Raw genomic sequence first — 16,661 nt, 5'->3', positions numbered from 1 at the left:
AGGCCAGTCTGGGATGCTGGCACGGACGGCAAGCCTGCGTCTTCCCTTGCACACATCACTGAGAAGAACACACACTCCCACTTTCCCAGCTGCTGGGGCTTGCAGTTTGTGTCTTATCATGTGCACTGCTGACGCCTGGTTCTGCGCCACCGCCTTCCACAGGAGTTCTACAGTTAGGTGGTGCCTGCTTAGAGGTCTGCTTTGGCTTCTGTCAACGGTTGACTTTTGCTGGAGAGTAAGCTGGCTTTTTAGCAGTTCATTTGCTATTGCTTGCCCAAGCACTTACAATTTTAAAAATACGGATGAAAGGGAAGACTCCTCTATAGAAAGTTTCCAAGAGTGACCATTTACACCAGACTCAGTAACGTGATGTTACCTGTTTCCACCCATGCTCCCCTGAGCCCATCCGTTCATGTCTGAGGTGGGCTGGTAGGCTGGGTTGGCTTGAGACTGCTGCATCATGGGACTCTGGGTATGTGCCATCCGGGGAGACATTAGAGGACTCTGGGGAGTCGTAGCCCCAGTAAAGCCAGGATCAGGTTGCTGACTTATTCCTTAAAAACAAAAAACAAAATAGAAGCCCAAAGAAGATTTAGCTATATCAGAGAGAATGTTCCAAATGAAGTATACACAGAAAAATTACTTTCAAATATCTGATTATGTGTAAATTATTAGATATTTGAAAGAAGGTGAGACAGACGTCCACAGAGGAACAAACGTCTGCGCACTTGGAATCTCTACCACAGTCACCGGGGTCCGAGGATGCACCATTGGTCAGGGCCAGAGTCAGAGAACGACATCCGTTCCTCAGCCCCTCCCAACCAAGGGGGAGTCTGCTCTGTGGAGTCCTTATTTTATCTGAGCCCGGCAGCCAGTGTGATGGTGTTGTTTTAAATTTAGTTTCAGCTCATTAAATGCAAGTACATACCAACAGTCCACATATGAATAACTTTACATTACATTAACTTACTTCTTCCCATGAAGTAAGTTATGTATATTTTAGAAAATACATAACTGCATGCCCACACTGGCTTATTTGTTTCTGAAAAGGGCTTGTGGCACTTGAGTGCTGTCAAGATGATTAATTTCTCATTTAGTTTCAGGGTAAAAGAATTCACAGGAAAAGGAAAGGAATCTCAGTAGACTTTCCTCAGCCTTGACTTGGAAACCCAGCAGAGGCTCGGGGGACAGGGGCGGGGCGAGGGGCGTGTCAGGGGCGGAGTAAGAACACATCCGCTTAATCCTGTACAGCTCTTAATGTTTAAAAATAGACATAAAAGAAAAGTGTAAAGAGGAGGGAAAAGCAATGTACTATTTTTGCTCTTTACGGAGATGGGACATTTGTATTTTGGCAACACAGGCTTTCGTGGTCCCTCACAGAGCGCTCAGACAGGGTAAAGCAGAACCATCTGAAGCACGGGACCGGAGCATCCCGCAAGCACTAAGAATCACACTGTTAGCTGAAGGTAGCACAACACGAATCTTAGTCTCTATGACATTACCCTTGGTATCTCATCTGTCAGACTGACAGTAAGGAACAAATCAATATAAAGTAAAGCCTCCCATGTGGCTCTGTGTAACACTTCAAGAATTACCTATCCAGAGAAGACTTGGTATAATCTTAAACGTTTTTCTTTTTTGGTAAGTGTTGTCAGTAACAAAGACTTTATTTTTCAAAAGCTGTGGACTATCTGTAATATTTCAGTTGACTTATATCTTCTGACATTTCACATCTAGCCATTGATTTCTGTGTGTCAAACTCAGAGACGATCATATATAAGTAGCAGTGTGTATTACACTCACAGACACGCCCTGAGCAGATAGCTCATACATGTTCACACGGCCAGAAACACACATACAATTAACTTTGATCATTCTTAAAGAAAAGGGGGACCTAAGCTAACAGGTAGGTACTGTGCGGGACTGGCAGTCTCCTGCCAGGCCCTGACCTCCTTTGCAGGTTTCCTAATATTCTCTGGTTAACCAGGCACAGAGCTGTGACCTGGACTAAAGGAACTCCCGTGGGGAGAAAGGAAAAAGAACAGACAGGTCGGACGGTCACCAGCGGCGGTAGGGGTCTAAGTCCAGTACCGTAGTTTGGAGGAAATGGGAACTGCTGGGCGTTGGCCTGGGGGATCCGGGGATTGCTCATGGCTGCTGGCAGGCCAGTGGGAGCCGCCATGCTTGGGGTCATAGTCAACCCTTGTCCTCTCATCATCAGAGTTCGCTGCTGCACCTGCTGTTGTTGATGCATCTGTCTCTGACGAAGATGCTGGTTCAGGATTTCCCTCTGCCTCTGGGCCAGCATCTGTGCATTAATAGGAGCCTGAAATGGGGGCAGAAAACCAAGGACAGAGAGATTAGACAGAATACAATGGCATGCTGTATGTAAAATCACTTGGAAAACAGAGTTCCAGGAGAGGAGGTCCTCAGAGCAGAACACCTAGTGAGTGCGCAGTGACACTCTCAGTTCAACCTGGGCGGTGATTCTGTAACCCTCTGCTACTGACAAACTCTCTGAGGGGACAGTCAACCAAAAGACATCAAAAGAGCACAGATCTTTCTACAGGAAGACTTTATGTTTATTTGTTAAATTTATGTTTATGTGTGCAATGCTCATGGAGGACAGAAGAGGGCGTCCAAACACCAGGAAATGGAGTTACAGGTGACCACGAGCTGCTTTCTGGCTGCTGGGAATTGTACCTGGGTCCTCTAGAAGAGGAGCCGTCTATGTAGCTCCAACAGACTGCCAACTCTATTCTTTTGCTTTAGCCTCCTGAGTGTTGGGCGTACACTGGGATTACAGCATGTGCTGCCTTGCCTGGCATAAGACTTCTTATATAAGTTGCAAACAGCATAGAAGTTGAATCTCTTTTAAGGAACATTCCAACCTAACAAGAAACCAAATCACTGAAAGGTGACTTCAGAGAGACGGAGGTGGGGGTGAGCTGACAGTGACTTCTGTTATTTCACTGATCTCCAGGCTAATCGGGCTGGCTGCACAGGTGTCCCCTGTGACTCAGTCATTCTGGTCTATGGGTATACCACTTCAGATGCACCTGACCTCAGAATGGTCTTTACTCTGGACGACCGTGCTGAGAGGCCAGGATGGGTGAGAGAGGGGAACCTGGGCATGTGTACACTGGCACTGGAATGGCATACCTGAGCCACTCGTGGGGCTGCATATGCTAAAGTTTATCTGTGACCCCAACATCAGTGTGTGCAGCACTGTTAAGCCATTTATGACTGGAAGTGTAGCAACGAGAAGTTCATATGCTTAGCATGCACACTTCCGACCAAGAATGTGTTGCCTTCTTATGTGGCCCAACAGAATCTAACAGGCTTTGTGCTGGTGTAGTACTGTCCAGTGTTCGCAAGTGGAAGACATGGGTGTTCCTTTCTCTTACGGAGGACACAAGGCTTGTTTGGCCCTGAGATAGCCTGATGACTGAATTTAAGTTAAGGAGTAAATTACATACACATGCAATGTCTTCCCACAGAATCTCCATAGAAACAAGGCTATGTATTGCTATTCAGAGAACAATGTTGTGACCAGAGACTTGATGGTTAAGCCCGTGTTCTCATAGGTACACTGGCCAGTACATGAATCCAGGACTGGTTGACACTTTTTATAATATTAACTCTTGTGTAAGAATCAGCTGACTCTAGCAACCGAGGCAACACTAAGAAATAAAACAGGGAGTCAGAGGAACCAGGGAAAACCAGGCCTGGTAGGCCTCGGGTGTGGGCCTGGATGGCTGTTCACTCAGCCTATCCAGGAGGAAAAGGTCAGGAGAGGCTTCTCACCTGAGTTGGTACTCCGGGCCTGAGAGTCAAGTTCACATTGGAAACACTGCTGATCTGGTTCATAAGTGGCTGGCGATTCTAAACACAAACACAAGAGGCATGAGCACTTTCCTGGGAAGGGGGTAATTGGAGATGGGGTCTTACTACGTAACCCCAGGCTGACCTAGAATCCATCCATATTTTTTTGAGATAGGGTGTCTCTATGCAGCCCTGGCTGTCCTGTAATTCACTCTGTAGACCAGGTTGGCCTCGAACTCTCAGAGATCCATTTGCCTCTGCTTCCTGAGTACTGGAGGGTAAAGGGTAATGTAGGTATTTTTAGCTCAATACATTTACACAACAGGACATGTGTACTTCAAACCATCTTTTCCAATTAACAGCCCTCTCCAAACCCTGAGCTCTAATGTGCTTGGGCCCCAGCCTGCCTGGTCATGGTTGTGCGAAAGGCTGACCTGCCGGTCGTGGTTGCGTGAAAGGCTGACCTGCTACTCGTGGCTGTGTGAAAGGCTGACCTGCTGTGCCTGGAGGCGATGTTGGAGCTGAAGCCTCAGTTGGTTTGGCTGGTTCTGCACGATGCCCGTGGGCCTGAGGCCCGGCCGGGGCTGCATGCGGAGTGTGGTGTAATTTGGCCGCTGTCCCATGGTGTGGAAGTTTGGATCTTGCATGGGGTTGTAGCCCCCCTGGGCCATTTGTGCCTGAGATGCGTACTGCTGTGGGAAAACAGGGGGCTTCTGCTCCAGCATTATGCTGGACTCTTGGCTTGAGAACTGCTCTGGATCCACAGCTTGGCTCTGAAAAGAAGCCCCAAATAAGCACATAAGTAAAGCTATTAATAAATAACACGGTACCAAACAAGAGACTGTTCTCTCTCCCTCCTGCAACCATGCTTTAGACATACTGCACCAATTAGTTCTTTAGCTGGCCTCTCTTCTTCCTTCTACCCCATGCCTCTTTGCAAGCAGTCAAGGGAAGAAGCCAGGGTCAGGCTGTTTCCCTGCAGTGCTTCCTCCAGGCGGTGGGACAAAGGGACCGAGACTATGCAATCCTTCTCCCCGCTTCCAGCGAGAACCTGGCAGGGGCTTTAAAGAGCAGGCAGCCGCAAGTGTCCCCTTGTGACGGAGCACACAACCCCATACCGACTATTTGAACTCATGATGGCCTTAGTGACCATTAGCAGCACTGGGAAAGCAGCCCACTGTCTTCACTCTAGTAACAGCAGGCTTGGGGACATGAGGACATGTGTGAAGCCCAGAGGACTTCTGGGGACATAGTTTCTGAGACAAGGTGGCCTGTCATTTCTGCTACTGAGCTAAACATGGAAGCTTCCAACTGAGCTTCCTGTTTCTACGCACAGGGAAGCTAGCTAGAACTTTCTCAGGGAGCAGCCTGCAATGTCTGTGGCCTGAGTTTCAGTGTGAAGATATAACACACCTGGCCAACCCTTGTCCTTCCAGAAGCCATGGCCACAATCTGGAGATCTTTCGAAGGGCGAGCCCCAGCAGCAGTGAGCCCTCAAGCTGCCTTCAGGTTACTGCTATGGCGGCCCTGCCTCAGACCTTCCAGCGCTCTGTGGTCACAGGGTGGCTTCTGCACTGCCCTCTCCCCTTCATAATGTAAAGAGCATGCATGGAGTACCGCCAGCAGGGAGGCCATTCCTTGTTGAGATATTTTTTATATCTGCCCATATTTGATAGACAATCTGCTTAGGTTATTTCCATATTGATCTATTGAGTTTTGCTTTGTCTGAGACAGGCCTTACTTTCGTGTAGAACTCACTGACTGTGCTAGGCTGGCTGGTGCTCTGGGAATCTTCCTGTTTTTACCCTCAGAAATTCATCATTGCTGGGGTGAAGTGTGTACCACTGAGCCTGGTATTTTTCCCTGGGCTCTGGGGATGTTTGTGAGACAAGCACTTTATTTCTAAACTGTGTATGCAACTCTGGCTAACATATAGCACACATGTACCCACATTCCCACCACTGCCCCTAAGAATGCCATATGTAGTTCACTTAAATGGCATAGTGACTTAACAAGGAGATGTCACAGAGCATTCAACAGGATGGAACACTGGTTTTATTTTTTAAAAAGTATTTCAATATTTTAGATGACAAGACAGGTCAATTGCCATAAATCTGAGCCTAGGCAGGACTGGGATCTCTTAAAAATCCGATCTCTTAAAAAGTAAACCCCTTTCCAAAGTCACCCAAAGTGTTACAAGTCATTGTGGAACTCCAATATCACCTGCAAAAAATGGAACACTTAAGAATGTCACCTGCAAAAACTCAAAGGATAGTGACAGAAAAGCTGAACTCTCTAGCTGCTGCTGAAGGCAGAGCCAACAGTTACAGGAAATAGGGGCCTTGTTTCCTGTCCGGCTCACTTCAGGGGGACTGTGTGACCTCCAGCCATCTCTTTCCAGCCTGCTGTTTTCAGTATGAATCAACAAGTTTGAACTCCCACCTGTGTCTGCTAAACTCTGGGAATTATGACTGTTTTTTAAGGCTCCAGAGTCTTCAATGACTGTGTCACTATCCTCACAATGACATGCTGCAGGGCCAGGCAGCCTGGCCTTGGAAGATGCTTGTGACGAAGAGAGAGACTGGCACTGGACGGAAAGGAGGACCAGGAGGCTGGTTCACTGTTTCACAGGACAGCAGCTGCAGGGGCAGCTTCAGACATGGGGGAACATGAGGGTATTATCACAGTCTCAGGCATTCTCAAATCAAAGAAAGACAAAGTCCATTACTTCTTCAGATAAACTACCTGGGAACCAGAGAGTGAGCTAGACTCACAGGGCGGTTGACATCTTAACACTGTTATGGACAGCACCTATCTAAGGGCCTGCATGTTGGAGAACTGTAGTCACACTTACGATGCTCCTGCTGGGCTGGAGAGATGGCTCAGCAGTTAGGAGCACGGACTGCTCTCTCAGAGGCCCTGAGTTCAATTCCCAGCACCCACAACCACATGGCAGCTCACAACCCTCTGAAATATAATCTGATGCCCTCTTCTGGTGTGTGTCTGAAGACAGCTACAGCGTACTCACCTAAATTAAAAAAAAAAAAAAAGGAAAGGAAAGGAAAGGAAAGGAACGATGCTTCCACTACTTATCTGTGTACAATAGTCCTTTCTCAGCAGCTGCCTGTCTCAGGCCTGGTCGGACTGAGGCCTGTGCTCACATGTCTCCCGTCCCAGAGGCAAGAACCAAGGCCCCCAGAAAGCAGTGACCCTGTGGTTTCTCTAACTTTCCCCCTTAATCTGCCCTTTCAGCAGTTGTCTACAAGAAGCTCTGGGCTCACTTCTGCCTTTCCGCTGTAACTCGTCTTATGGGATAGTCCTTCCCAGGGGTTTGCTTCTTGGGCGACAGTTTATGTGAGAGTAGGAGAGAAGAGAAGCAGAGGCGGCCTGCTCATGGGGAGGTGAAAGCACCCCACAGCAGCCTGCAGGAACAGAGACCTTTGGCCTATGCAGTGCGTGGCTGCTGCGATGCTCTGGCCTACCTGGCTGACCAGTTCTGGGATCCCCAGAGCTCTATCAATCTCCTCGAGGCCATCGAAGTTCCGCAAGGCCAGATACAGCTGGTCTAGAAGAGCTCCCTCATCGCTGGGCGACTCTGCTGCAGGGTGTGGACACAGCAGGTCTTCAGGGGAGCTGCCGAAGGGCTGCCTGTAAAGAGACAAACTTCCCCATGGGCTGCTGGAAATGTCTGGGGCTCTTCAACAAACTCTTCCTCCAGCCAAGCACTCAACAGAATGAAGACTTTTGAAAATATGCACCTGAAAAGTCCACTTTATTTAGTGTTAATAAAGGCCAGTTAAACCAGTTATGTTTCTATGCCCTCCCATAAAGTACGGGGTTCGCTTAGGCAGGTCCCCACATCTGTGCAGAGTCGGAAAGGCACTGCCATAAAAGCTATTCTGATGTGTGTGCTGGGGACTCGCCAAGCTCACTTCCCAGTCTGCACTGCGTGTGTGCGTGCGTGCATGCATGCATGCATGCGTGTCTGCTGTGCATGACAGACAGCATGGATGCAGTGCAACGACTCACACACAATCCTTTCCAGTGAGGTTGTGACGAGCATGGGGAGAAGCAGACTCACACTTGACCACCATCTGGGCTTGGGAATTTGGCTGTGCTACCAGAAAACTTTGTATTTATGCAGAACCAGAATCTGCAAGCATTTCCTAAAACTCTGAAGAGGTTTCCCTGTGAGCCCTCATGAGTCAGGGGCCAAGGGAAGGGGATCACAAACCTAATTGCAAATTGCCATTTCTATGGTATAGAACATTATAATTAAGTTACCAAACAAATTAGAAGATTTTCTAGTCACTGCAAACCTGAGAGAGAAAATAATACTAGTATTTCACCAAAGTCAGTTTTGTATTGCAGACTAACTACATAATACTGTGGAGAACATACAAGTTTACAGAGAAGCTAACTTACTTTTTATTGTGTGTGGTACTGGGAACTGAACCTAGGGCATCATATGTGCCAGGCAAGACATGCTCACGTTCCAGAAATCTCATTCTTAAACAAGTGGGAATAAATTTATCAAGGGACAGAGTTGCCTGGCCCTGGCCCAGTTGAGTCCGCTGTTTTCTTAGGCAGTCTAATGTTCTTCTGACTTAAAACTGTACCCCGGTGCCCTACTGGGCACCCACACCAACGATCACTTCCCAACAGCGACAGTAGAAGGAATCAATGTGCTGTCTACAGTCACATCTTTTTTTGAGAGGTTTCACGACTTGTAGTTTGAGAGGCAATCGCTCAGTGAGTGTCCCTCGATGCCTCACCTCACCTGCTGGCCTTCCTCGTGTCACCCATCCCACGGCTTCTGATCTACCGTGAGCTGCTGAGAGGGAGGCCACATCAGGCAAGAGCAGCACAGGCTGGTGGAGTGTCCTACCCTGCGCGTGCCTTCTCCCGCCACTGTGAGACACAAGGCCTGCCTGCACGGGACATGTTCAGCCTGCTCCATCTGCTTCCTTCTCCATAGTCCACACGCCCTAAATTAATCTTCAGAACACACATGCGATCAGATCTCTCCTCTCCTGCTATAATTTAGAAGCTGAATAGACAGTCAAAGAGAAATGGCAACGTGAGGAAGAGGAGCAGACAATCGCACGCCACAGTGGGGTGTGAGGAGACAGCCCTCATGAGTACCCAATAACTGGGACTCACAAAATTCTGGTGGTCAAAAGTCAATGTTGGTTCGATTCTTAATCATGTTCCCTTAGGCCCAGGAAGCTACTTAGACAGCGAAGTGTTGCCTCTGCTGGACAGTCTTATGTCAACTGTCACAGTCATTAGAGAGGAGGGAAGCTTCACTGAGAGAATGCTGTGAGCAGGCCTGTAGCGCATTTTCTTGGTGACTGATGTGGGAGGGCCTAGCTCCCTGGGGCTGGGGGTCCTGGGTTCTCTGTGAAAGCAGGCCGAGCAAACCACGAGAGAGCTAGCTGATAAGAACACCCCTCCATGGCCTCTGCTTCACCTTCTGCCTCCAGGTTGCTGTACTGCTTGAAATTGTCTTTATTTCCTTGGGCTATGATGTGGAAGTGTAAGCTGAATAAATCCTTTCCTCCCCAACTTGCTTTTGGTCAGTGTTTATCCAGCAAAGATAACCTGAACCAGGATAGGCTCTGTCCAGATGTGTTAGCAGTTGTCAGCTTCTGTCAAAAGACCTGCAACACAACATTCCTCCCCAGACTCTTCCACTGATAAACAGCCAGCAGTGTGCGGTCAGCATGCCAGACTGTGGGATCTGCAGGAGCACACACATGCCAGTCGGCAGTGCACTGACGCTGGAGTGGCCCAGTGGCTGCAGTGACACAGTACTCACAACAGAAAACAGACGCCCAAGTTACACATGTACTACTGAATAAGCACACACTGGTTTTTGGTGTGCTGTTGTGTGTGTTTCCTGAGACGGTCTCACTCACTATGCAGCCCAGTCCATGTTTCAGTAGCTCCTCCAGCAGTCTTGGAAGAAGGCCCTGGCACAGCAGCCTACTGCAAATGACTCACTATGCAGGCTAGTCTGGCTTTGAAGTCAGAGATCCCTCTGACTCTGCTTCCCAACATGTACACATGCATGCACGGATGCACATCAAGACTTTAAAAAGTTAAAAGAAAAAAAAAGGGGGGACTGGTTGGAGGGAGGCAGAGGTCAAGGGACTTGATGCTCCTGCAGAGGATAGCTCAGCCCAACACCCACATTGGATAAGCTGATCAAGGTTCAAGGGCACCTGCAGCATGTGGTGTATATAAATTCATGTACACACACACACACACACACACACACACACACACACACACAGAGAGAGAGAGAGAGAGAGAGAGAGAGAGAGAGAGAGAGAAGACAGGTCTGACATACTGTCAGAATCCGACAAGGAACTGAGAAAACAAAAGGGTAGTATATAGACAAAGTGCCTGGAGCCTTCTAGACACACACACCTATCACCACGGTTTATTATAGCCTGTGAAGCAAACACCTGTGACTTGGGAGGCCACGCACAAGTTTGGTTTTGGTTTTCAGTTTTGTGGGTTTTTTTGGAGACAGGGTTTCTCTCTGTATAGCTCTGGCTATCCTAAGTGCTGGGATCTCCTCTCTCTCCTGTCCTCTCCTCTGCCCCCCCACTCTGTGTCAAAGGTCAATCAATGTCAGGTATCTTTCAATATTTTTTGAGACAAGATCTCTCACTGGGCCCTGGGCCTCACTGTTATGCTGGAGCAAATGGCCACTGGGCCCTGCATATCCTCCTGCCTCTGCCTCTGCTGTGCCCGGGTTATAATGTGGGACACTATCATTGGCTTTTCCATGGGCTCTGGCCCTGACCTCAGGTCTTCATGTTAGTGCAGCAAGAACTTTATCAACTGTGTCACCATCCTAGCTCCAACCGCAGTACGCTGTTTCTTCCTTCAAGACCCCATACACCTCTCCCAGCTTAGTTTAAGTTCAGAGCTTCCTTCGTCATGTGTCACTGTTACATGTACATACGTATATTCCTAAGTATAACCTGTTTAGCATGTATAATGTTACACTCGCATGTGCATGCGTTCAGGCTGAGCACTTGGTGTTGACAGCCGCTTGGTGTGCTCTTCCCTGGTGAGGAGTGTCTCTCCCCCAGCATTCCTTAGTGGCCCGCAGTTCTTGTGTGGGACTGAGGCATCGTGGCGTTCCTCCATCTACGATGGAGTGTTTATTGTTACCCTTGTCTCCATCAGGCAGTCTGTGGTGAGACTTCATGGGTACAGCCTTCTGATGCCACCAGTGTCCCCATGGACGTCTGGCTGGTACATCCTGAGCACCCCTCCTTCACAGAGCTCCCTGAGCCTTAGGATGGCTGTGTTTTACAGATGCTTCGTTGAGCCAGGATTCCACACTCCTCATTTTGATTATTTGTGATTTTCTATAATGGCCTCTGTTGCAAAGAGAAGTTTCCTTGATGAGGGGGAGGACTATCTAGCTAGACCCTGGAGAGGCGGTGGGTGGATGCCCCTTCTAATTTTTAATTTTTGTAAATTGTGCTAAAATATACACAACTCAAAATAAGATCACTCCCTGTTACCCTACACACACCACACAACCCCTGATGAACAGGGTGCTGCGTGGCCAGATGCACTTCCCCCAGGACTCTGAACCTTCTGCCAGCTGTGCTGGACGAGCTCCTGATTACTGTGCTCACAGCATCCAGACTGCGCACTGCTGCCTAAAGTCAATTAGCAGTACAAACACACCATTGTCCCACTGAGCTGTTTAAAGGTGTGTCTGCCACACTGATTTCTGCTCCTTCCTTACACCCTGTGCTTAGCAGGTGACTTGGTCTGAAGCAATAACTGGGTATGTGCCACCCAACGCACATCTGAAACAGCGAACATTTGCAGTAGAACCCACGAGCCATGCACCAACGCCCTCCTAATGTTCCGGGTGCCCGGGCTTACCTGCTCTGGCTGGCAAAAGATGCCTGGTCTATGGGCAGGATGCTCTCAGGCCAGGGGGCAGTTTGGTTTGGAGGGGCCTGCTGTTGATTATACTGAGGCCCTCCCATGTTCATCTCTAACTCAGAAGGCCCTAAGAGAGGGAGAAAAAAAAAAAGAAAAACCTAAATGTGTGTATCTTATAATTTAGAAAGCACACGTTTATTGTGTAATATCAAACAAAGTTGTTGGTTGGTGGAAATTGCAGAGGCTGAAGCAGTGACAGGTGAGAACAGGACGATGCAGCTCTGGAGTGAAGTAGGAACACAAACACAAGCACTGAACACGAGGCTAACGCCGGGCGCTGCCTTAGGCCACAGCCAGGTCGGTAGTGACAGCAGGGTATCCATTCTCATAAAGCTTTGGTTTGTATGGAAAATATTGAAAATACTAACTCATTTTAAAAAATTATAAAAACGTACACATGTGGATTAGCAGAACCTCTAGCTCCCTTCCTCCTGCATCCCACAGCCCAGCATTTCTGTCACACTCACTGGGTGCCTGCAGAAGACTGGAATGAAGAGGAAAACCGTGTATCTGCAATATGGTGCAAATGTGCAAGGCAGACACGCTGCAAGGCAGCAGGGAGCAGATGACCTGCACCAGAACTTTCACAAGTCTTAGTGCTCCCACAGCAGGACACACCCTCAGATACATGTCTCTCTAGGTTCTTTCTGTGGCTCTAAAGCACACAAACTTTCTAATTATTTTATTTTCTTATCCATTGACTGGACATCCACAACACACAATTTTCTGATGGACGAATTCACAGCTGTGTGGACTGTGCTTACCACTAGAAAAATTTAGCTACATACTAAATCTTACAGATTTATTGTATTGGGAGTTCCAAAGTAAGATAGGAAATAAATTAAATATCTATCTAAGACCTCTTATTATCACTTTTAAAAGCATCTTACTAATGTGTAAGCTTAATTTTCCATAGAAATCTCTTTTGAGGGTTTTTTTTTTAGCATTTTTAATTTTTAATTTTTAATTTTTAATTTTTGGTATTTTCAAATGATACAAATTTAAGTTTGGGAACCACCATGAGTTTATATTTAGAAATGTAATTATAAAATATCGAATCAAAACACACACAACACTGTAAAACCTATTGCCCTTCTGTCAAAATAATCTTGCATTTTCCTAGGAATGAATTAGCACTTCCTGTGCAATATCTAACAAGAAAGTTTACAAAGACTTATTAGAATTGAGCTAATGTTAAGATCAGAGGAAGTCCTATGTCTGCGATTACAAAATAATATCAAGTAGGAGCTGTCTAGGCAACTGATCTTTCCCCCTTGAGATAGGCCTCAAATTTGCTATGTAGCTGAGGATGATGGGACTCTGGCCTGGACCACCGAAGGGCTAGGATTATAAGTGTGCTCGTTGATATTTTAATATCAAGTTTCCCGGTGATTTATACATCATACAATTCGTGACTTTCAGGTTTCTAGTGGTGTCAATATGTTCACGTGTACACTAACACCTCACTGCAGACACACTTTCACCTACCAGAAAAGGAAGCCCTGTCCAGGAGTCACTTCCGCTTCCTTCCAGGCCTTCAGCGTTAGGCAATTATGATGAAGGTTTTGTGGACTGTGCACAAAAATTCATTTCAGCAACATGCGAGCTGTCTCCACAGAGAAGCCTAGAGATGCTTAGGTACTCTGCCATGTTCTTGAGTGGCCGTGCGAGGGAAGCCACTGACTTCCCAGCCTGGCTGAGGGCCTTAGCGGGTCAGGGTGACCGCACAGAGCTCACACTGCGGTTGCACCACCAAACTATTCCTTTGCCTTTAAACTACCATACACATGCATATATATATATATATAAATTATATATGTAATTTATAATGTGACATTTTAATGTATTTTGCCTCCAAATTAAAATTAGGTAGTTAGTCTATGATTCTACAGGGTTTTAGAAAAATGCCATTTAGGACAGCTTCACACCAGAGGACTGTCTACGCGCCAAGCCAGAAGTCAGTCCTGGAAGGACCATGGAGCTGACGGTGCATCTGAAGAAGGTTCAGGGAGTCAAGAGCAGCAGGTAAGAAGCCTCACCTATGTTCACGACCTGAGACTGAAGCATCTGCCTTTGGCCAGGCTGGCTGTTGCCTCGCATGGGGATGCTGGCTGTTGGGTTGCGAATCATGCCTCCTTGGATTGGCCGGCTCATGGCACCAGTGGTGGCAGCACAAGTGACTCTCACAGCTGGACTCTGCGGTGCCCATTCCCCAGAAGGCATGCTGGGCCGGGAAGTGCTGCTGCCAATCATTCCTGTGTGCAACACAGGGGAAACTGAGAGATGCAGACATTGAAAACAGGGTACACATGACCTACCGACAAGACTCAGACCATGACTGCGACCTGCAATTGGCCCAACAGCAAACACTGCCCCTGGGGCTGATGTGGGCCCTCGGCTAAGAACTAAGAATTGACAATTACTGCAGTTTTCCCAGCATCTGCTACTCTGTGTGGTTCAGAAGAGCTGTTCGAACTGTTCCCAGGTGTACTTAGAACTAGTGCTGTGACAAGTGGGGACCCCAACTCCCTTCCTGACAGACACATCAGCACTCTACTGTCCTTTAAAAGGGAGGTGAGGTGAGGAGGGACAAAGCCATAATCACAGTTATCGACCCCAGTCAGACTGTCCTGCAAAGCCCTTGCAAAAGCAGAGCGTCCTCCATCCTTCAGTGGGTGGTGCCTGCTAAGCTTCTGCAGCATGCAGACATGCTCACTGGAGGTCGTCACTCGAGGCTGTCCCACCACAGGCACGCTTCTGCATAGACAGGACACTTCAGCAACAACTTCCATCAAAAATAAATTTGATAAATTTCCAAGTTTACCAAGGGCAGCCTCTTAGTCCCAGGGGGATTGAAGGGCTTCCTGATGCAGCCTTTGCAGCTAAGGGCTCCGCCCTCCTGGAGCACCACGTTCTTAACCACACACATGCAGAGGGTTAGGACAGACATCTATCTGATCACTGGAACGCTGAGAACGCAGCACCCCAGGCAGGGTCAGGGTGTGTCCCAACAGCGTCTAGGCCCTGGATGATGGACGGCCAGGGCCAGACACTGCCTACGACAGACTGAAGGGAAACCCTCAGGAATGACTCTTATTTTGAAATGTGATACAGGGGATAGAAAGATTTTGCTTCCAATATATGTCTTGCTGTTGGTCACTTTATTTTGGTGAAACACATTTGGTTAATGCACATGTGGATAGAATATGGGTGCTTCTTCACCTGTGAAGTGAAGGGCGGGCTGAGATGTAAAGGTGAAGGTGATTAGTTAGGGTTAACAACTGCAATAGGAAGACACCGTTAAAGCCATTTATAGGTTATCTATAAATGGATAGTATGGGTGAAAAGGCATTTTAGTTTTCAAAATAATCTACGTAAATAGCATTATAGGATGGGAGCCAGTAGGAGGGTGACGTCACCTGTAGGCCAACAGCACCAGTGCAGTAACAATGGACACTACGCCTTACAGCACTGCTCTTTACCTATGTGACCCTGACAGCCGGAGCACTAGTAGGTCCTGGGACACCCAGTTTAGCAGAGCCCATCTCCACAGTCTTATATAAGACTTCAACAGTCTTTCCTGTAGCCACCGAAAGGGAGCTACTCCTAGTCATTCAGCTACTTTTCTTTAAAGAATTTTACATCACCAATATTTATGTGAGTCATGATTTAAGAGTGATGAAGTGAAGATGGCCCTGTTGTCATGAATCTGTAATTTAATGAGGAGTCAGTACATGTGTGCAGATAAGCAGTGAGTGTCTGCTGAGTGAGTAAACTGATACGGCTAGCTCATGCTTCCCATGAATTCTCGCTCAGTAATCAGAAATGAAACATCCATCACTTCCCCTTAAATCGCGCTCTGATCTTCAGTTAACTATAGTGGCCATGTACAGGGATTACAGACTGAGCTAACAATAAAATAGCAAGAATTAAAACATCCACCAAGTGTAAGGTCTTTTTATAATATCTACTTATTTCCATGACCAAGTCTCTAATCCATCACTGAGACAAGGAAAGAGAGTTACAGCCAGCTCTTCCTTAGGAAGCCAGCCTCCTCCTAGAGCCATAACCGGTGCCCTCCAAGGCCCACACTGCTGTGAGTTCATTCTGAACTTTATGGCTGCTGTGGTAGAAGCAGGTATCACTTAGGAAATATAGAGGACACTGGAAAACTACAGCAGGTCAAGATCCAGCTAGATCACAGGCAACTTCTTAAATCTCCAGTAAGTCGCCCTGATTGGTATGATTTCAATCCAATGTGCTCATTTAATTTTGCCCTGACTCAAGCTGTTAAAATGTATCAACGTTAAGAAACCAGAACACAAAAGCCAATAAAATAAAACACAATGCAACCCGTGTCTCCAGGGGTCCTCCGGCGCAGACTGCCCCTGCATAGCTAAGAGTACAGTGGAGATGTAGGGGGGCAGGCAAACCGCTCTTCACTTTTACTTTGTTATTTTTTCCTGGGTGGAAAAGGATCCAGAATTGTGGAAGAATGGTAGAATTTTAAACTTCTATTCCAAAACCGTCAATCCATTTGTGAGGTATCAGCAGATTAGCAACGGACATTAACAAGAACTAGTTACAGTACATACACCCATTCATTTAGTTTGCATATATTTTTCCAGGTTCAGACCAGGAGTTGGGATAGAAGTGCAGTAAGCCTAGACAAGAAGACTGCTATTAGAGACTTCCTCAAAGCAGCAGCTGAAGAATGACCTGGCCGCTTGATGGAGTGGCTTCCCAGAGGCCGCCCTCACAGGGGTTTCCACATTTCACATGAGAACTTCTACAAGTCTCTGGTCAAGTTCTGCCATTTTGATGTGGATGAACACACTGTTAAATTACAC

General features: G+C 47.4%; 1 protein-coding gene across 3 annotated transcripts in view; it reads right to left on the bottom strand.

Annotated features, from left to right (window-relative positions):
- Ncoa2 (nuclear receptor coactivator 2) overlaps positions 1-16,661 on the bottom strand; it is a 226,829-nt gene that overhangs the window by 9,704 nt on the left and 200,464 nt on the right. For all 3 annotated transcript variants that reach the window (XM_052175942.1, XM_052175943.1, XM_052175944.1), the window contains 7 exons: positions 13,851-14,066; positions 11,749-11,878; positions 7,308-7,473; positions 4,320-4,598; positions 3,808-3,885; positions 2,092-2,326; positions 377-554 (listed from right to left, as the gene is read on the bottom strand). In XM_052175942.1, the coding sequence (XP_052031902.1) occupies positions 377-554; positions 2,092-2,326; positions 3,808-3,885; positions 4,320-4,598; positions 7,308-7,473; positions 11,749-11,878; positions 13,851-14,066 (1,282 nt within the window). The remainder of the gene's footprint in view (positions 1-376; positions 555-2,091; positions 2,327-3,807; positions 3,886-4,319; positions 4,599-7,307; positions 7,474-11,748; positions 11,879-13,850; positions 14,067-16,661) is intronic.

Source organism: Apodemus sylvaticus, chromosome 3 (assembly GCF_947179515.1).
Source record: "Apodemus sylvaticus chromosome 3, mApoSyl1.1, whole genome shotgun sequence".
NCBI lineage: Eukaryota > Metazoa > Chordata > Mammalia > Rodentia > Muridae > Apodemus > Apodemus sylvaticus.
Note: the sequence above shows the minus strand (reverse complement) of the source record. Positions and strands in the feature narration are given on the sequence as shown.